The sequence below is a fragment of the Merops nubicus genome, unplaced genomic scaffold, assembly GCF_000691845.1.
Source record: "Merops nubicus isolate BGI_N331 unplaced genomic scaffold, ASM69184v1 scaffold53950, whole genome shotgun sequence".
Classification (NCBI taxonomy): Eukaryota; Metazoa; Chordata; class Aves; order Coraciiformes; family Meropidae; genus Merops; species Merops nubicus.
The window spans coordinates 1-4882 of record NW_008583292.1 but is presented as its reverse complement, the minus strand read 5'-3'; the positions used below and the strand labels follow the sequence as shown (position 1 = coordinate 4882).

Below are 4882 nucleotides of genomic sequence, written 5' to 3'. Positions count from 1 at the left end.
GTCTTCCCCCAGACCCCTCTCCAGCCTGGGCAGCCCTTCAAGTTCTCGGTCCTGGAAATCTGCGATCGCATCAAGGAGGAATTTCAGTTCCTGCAGGCCCAGTACCACAGGTGAGGGGCAGAGCCGGGCTGCAGGGCCCCCTGGTTTAAGTGGTGGTGTGGGGCAGGAGGTGGCCACGGGTCACACAAGGCCGCGGGCAGCGGCGAGCAGACAGGGAAGGGGCGTAACAGGACTGAGGGCATGGGGAGAGGGGAGTCTGGGCACAAGGAAAAGATGAGATGTAGACCAGGGGGAGAACTGGGGCAGGAGAAGATGGAGAAATGGGTGCTCCGGCTGAGCTGGGTATAGGGTGAGGTGGAGGGGACCACAGCGGTGCTGCGGGAGCGCTGCATGGGTGGGTGTGACAGACACCCCAGGGAGAAGTGGGTCTGCATGGGCAGGAGAGTCGCAGGGGTTTGGATTCCCAAGGGATGGTGATGCTAGTGAGGATTGGGCGTGTGACACCCCCACGGCACCAGGAAGCTGCGGCGGGAGGCGGAGGTGTGCAGAGCTTGCTGAGGTTGTGGGGTGGAAGGTGGGAACCAGAGATGTAGGTCCGTGAGTGAAAACCATGGATGCTCTTTGTAGCCTGAAGCTGGAATGTGAGAAGCTGGTGAGCGAGAAGACGGAGATGCAGAGACATTATGTCATGGTGAGCCACCCCTGCCCTGTCCCCCTCACCTCCCCCAGCACATCCCTGGCTGCCACCCTCTGGTGAGGTCCCCATGATCCAGGGCCCTGCTCAGCTGCTCACACCAAGGGGTCAGCGGCCACCCTGAGCCCACCCCTGCCTGGGCAGTGCCTGGCCAGGGTCTGGCCTGAGTGGTGGGGCTGGGAGTGCAGGAGTTAGGAAGGAGTTAATTGTTATTCGTAGCAACAGCCGGCTCTTCTGCTGATGGCTGCTGCCACACTGCTGCTTGAGCCCAGAAATTATGCCATAGGTTTTGTCTCTTTTCTTTTTTTGCCCTTCCCCTTTTCTGTTGGCCCTTTAAGAGATCTTCCCCTTCTCCCTGTCTCTCTCCCAAGGGGAAGTGTCTTGAAAGGGACATCCCAAGGCTGGTGTTTTGGGTGGTAGGGGAAGCTGCCTTTAGAAGGAGCAGAGCAGGAGCCCTCCACAGTTGCCACTGTGGTGTTAACAGGCTCTGGCACCAACCTGTCTGGGCATCGGCCAGAGCCAGGCCTTCAGCAGCCCTGGCAGGAGGGGATGTAGTTTCTGGAATGAGGGAAGAGGATGGGAACGGCAGAGCTGGAGCAGTATTCCCTCTCCTTCAGTATCTGACATTACTGGCCCCTCTAAGGGAAAGGGGGAACCGAAATTATGCCATCCAAAAGGCAAACATACCTCAACTTGGGCAGTCCTCCACCCCCTGGACAATAACAGCCCTGTCCATGATGCCAGGGGTATAATAGGCTTTATCAGCATTGCAGGACATGTTCCAGCTAGGATCCCTTCCCACATCCCAGAGGCTCAGGGATTCCCAGAGGTGGGCTTATATCTTTGAAATGGGCTTTGCTGAAGGAAAACATGTCCTCTGGTCCCCTTTTCTTCCTGTCCTCAGGGGTAAGGGGACAGGGTCTGCTGCTGTCACCACTGCCAGAGTCCCTAGTGACTGGTGAAAGGTGTAACCCAATGTCATCTTTGCTTTTGCAGAGGCATGGCCACATGTGTGACTAGATGGGCAACTCCATCTGGTCTGAGTCTGGGTTGGGAGTGGAAAGGGACAAGAGGGGATGGGGGGGCAGTAGGGCTGGCTTAAACTAATGCAGAAATAACAGAGTAAACATGAAACAGTCTATGCTGTAGCTGCTCCCTACCTTATTCCAGGCTCGTGGCTCGGGGCCTTTTCCTGTCTTTTTCCTGTCTTTTTCCTGTCTTTTTCCTGTCTTTTTCCTGTCTTTTTCCTGTCTTTTTCCTGTCTTTTTCCTGTCTTTTTCCTGTCTTTTTCCTGTCTTTTTCCTGTCTTTTTCCTGTCTTTTTCCTGTCTGTCTTTTCCTTTCCTCTTCCTTTTTTTCTTGGCTCCCCATGGGCCTGGGGGAGCAGGGACCCTCAGCAGCAGCAGTGGAGCTTTGCTGGGAGGAGCAGGGTCTGGGAACTGGCCAATTGGTCTGGGCAGCTCCTAACCAGGCTATGTTGTGATTTTCCTTTCAGTACTATGAGATGTCCTACGGGCTGAACATTGAAATGCACAAGCAGGTACATGAGGTGGGGTCTGTGCCAGCAGCAGGGGTTGGCAGGGAGCAAGCTGAGGATGGAGGCTTCTTGGAAAATTCTCTCTTGTGTGTGTGTAACTGTAATGGCATGGGAGACCTAGTATGGCTCTGTGCGAGAGACTCATCAACAGAGGAGTTCAGCAGTTGGCAGGATGTGCAGTACTAAGTCCTGGTAGGTGCCCTGGGACAGAGCCTCCTCCCCGCCACCCCCAAGCATTGCTCAGAGCCTGGCTGGGAGCCCTGTGTATGGTACCTCCCCAAAGCAGTTCCCTGGGGCCCCCAGACACAGGAGGGAGTGTTGAGGAAACAGCAAGAGCTGGAGCCCAGAGGCAAATGGATTGTCTTTCTTTTCTGCTTTTTTAATCCCCTTTTCCTTTCCTGAAGCCAGAGGAGTGTTTTCACCCTTCCTTGGTTCCCCTTTTGTTCCAGTGTTAATTTGCTTTCCCTCTTCAGATTTATCAATCTAGTCATCACGGGCTCTCTGCCAGGGAAATTAGTTTGGACCAGTGCCTGACAAAGTGGCAAGTCAACTGCCATATTCCTCCAGCTGGCTCAGCCCCTCCGAGTTTGCTCCTTTTGTTAGCAAGGAGTTGTAGAACCCGTGAGCATGTTCCTGCCATCCCCACGTGCTCTGAGCTCCAGTGGAACTAGCACGCAGGTTGGGACCTGGGGTGGCCCAAGCTGTGCAGTGCCAGGGACTCAGCCCATGAGGCAACAGAGGTGATAGCCTGGCCCACCTGGGTCCAGATCCTGGCTCTGCATGGGCAGGAAGGGTCTGGAGGATGGGGGTCTCTGGTGCCTGGGGTCCTGCATGGGTGTCGGGGAGGTGGCTGACACAGCAGCTGTGGGACCAGTGGGTGACTGGGGCGGTGTCGGGCACGGGTGTGCTCCCGGAGTGCAGGCAGCCTTTGAGCACAGCAGGTAAATGTTCCATTTGTTCTTTGCTGGCTTTGGGCATGGTTTGACCTCTCTGCAATGCTGCCGGGGATTGTTGGAAACCTGAGATGAGAAAACACTTCAGAGACTTGGCCAGTGCCAGGCTGGATTTGCAGCGGGTGTGGGGGATCAGGTTCTCCTGGGAGGCGTGAGTTTTCTTCTGGAGAGCCTGGGCTGGAAGCCACAGCCCCTTCCCTTGGGAAATGCCTGGTAGGGATGCGGCTGGGCTTGGGGTTCTGCCGGCAACCGCAGCCGAGAGGACATGCCAGGTCCTCTGCGTTTCCTCGCTGCCTTTTGCTGAGCAGGTGACAGATACTGGGGTCCTTGTGCCTCTGCTCCCTGGAGCAGGGTGAGCTGCCCGCTGGCCCCAGGCTTTGCAGGGGTGGCAGCAGGGACCTGTGCTCCAGCTGGGGTCAGAGGGTTAGAGCAGGTACCACTGTTGCTGCCTTTCAGGCTGGTGCAGTGTGAGAGGGCTGAATTTGTTCGTGTGAATTTTGCATCCTCCTTGCTCTCCTGCTGGCTTTGAGTCTGATGTTCTGGGAGAGAACAAGCAGCATGCCGTGGCCTGCTGCCAGAGCTTGTGGCTCAGCTCCCCTCCTTCCCTGCCAGCCTGCCCGCTGGCTGCGAGAGCGGCAGCCCACAAAGCCAAGATGAGTTTGGGCTGAGCAGAGCCAGCTGGGCTGTGAAAGACTGACAGCCCAGCTCGACTTGGCCTGGAGCCACAAAGAGATTTAGGAGCTGGGTTCTCTCCTATGTGCCTGGGGGGACCTGACAGCCTGGGAGGGTCCCACAGCCCTGGGCAGAGTCGTCCCTTGGCAGCAGCTTAGGGAAATCCCAGGAGGGACGCAAAGGCAGCGGGAGGATTTACACTGGGCCAGTGCAGCAGGGAGGATTTAACTCCTCCACAGAGGCTGCTGTTTGTGCAGAACGCTTGGCTGTCCTTCTCTCCACTGGAGGGGATGGGGCTCAGAGCCCTCCCATCCCTGGTGATACCTGCTTCCTCTTTCAGGCAGAGATTGTCAAGAGACTGAGTGCCATCTGTGCCCAGATTATACCCTTTCTGACACAGGAGGTAAGGGAGGAGGCAGGGGTTGTGCACCATACTGCGCAGGCTTCTCTTGAAGTCCTTGGGAAGGAGTGAACTTGAGTCTGTTCTAAGCAAGGGGAGGTTTGGGATGGGAAAAACTCTGTACCTGGGCTGGAGGGATGGGAGACGGGGCTGTGCAGCCCCGGGTGTCTGGGGCGATGCTGGGCTGTGTGGTCCCTCTGGCCAGGAGCACAGTGTGACCTTCCCTGTGATCTTCCTTCTTAGCACCAGCAGCAGGTCCTACAGGCTGTGGAGCGGGCCAAGCAGGTGACCATGGGGGAGCTGAACAGCATCGTTGGGGTGAGTGCTGGGACAGCCACAGGCAAAGGCTCCTTCCTTCTCCGGGGTTCAGACCAAGCAGTGCAGTGCTGGGGGAGCCCAGAGTCTTAACCACCTCAGTAAGGCCAGGGCAGGTCCCCTGCAGTGACAGGGTTTTCTGCTGTGTCCCGCAGGCAGGGGATGACCTCCGGGATCCCCCCTGGCCCCGCTACACTGAGCATAGCAGGGCAGAGTCACAGCCTGGGCTCGTGGTGCTCGAGGTGTCTTCAGTGGAAGGGACAAGCGATGCGGCCTGGCCTGTGCAACCTCGGCAGCTCCCCCCCCTCCTCT

At 57.3% G+C, this 4882-nt stretch overlaps 1 protein-coding gene across 1 annotated transcript; it reads left to right on the top strand.

The window, feature by feature from the left end:
• Positions 1-6: 6 nt before the first annotated feature.
• On the top strand, positions 7-4573 carry LOC103772663 (transducin-like enhancer protein 2; the record flags this gene model as incomplete). The annotated part of the gene is made up of 5 exons (XM_008940006.1): positions 7-110; positions 628-691; positions 2189-2233; positions 4196-4258; positions 4499-4573. Coding segments are annotated over 5 exons (351 nt in total), but the record flags the coding sequence as incomplete, so codon positions are not given.
• Positions 4574-4882: the final 309 nt, after the last annotated feature.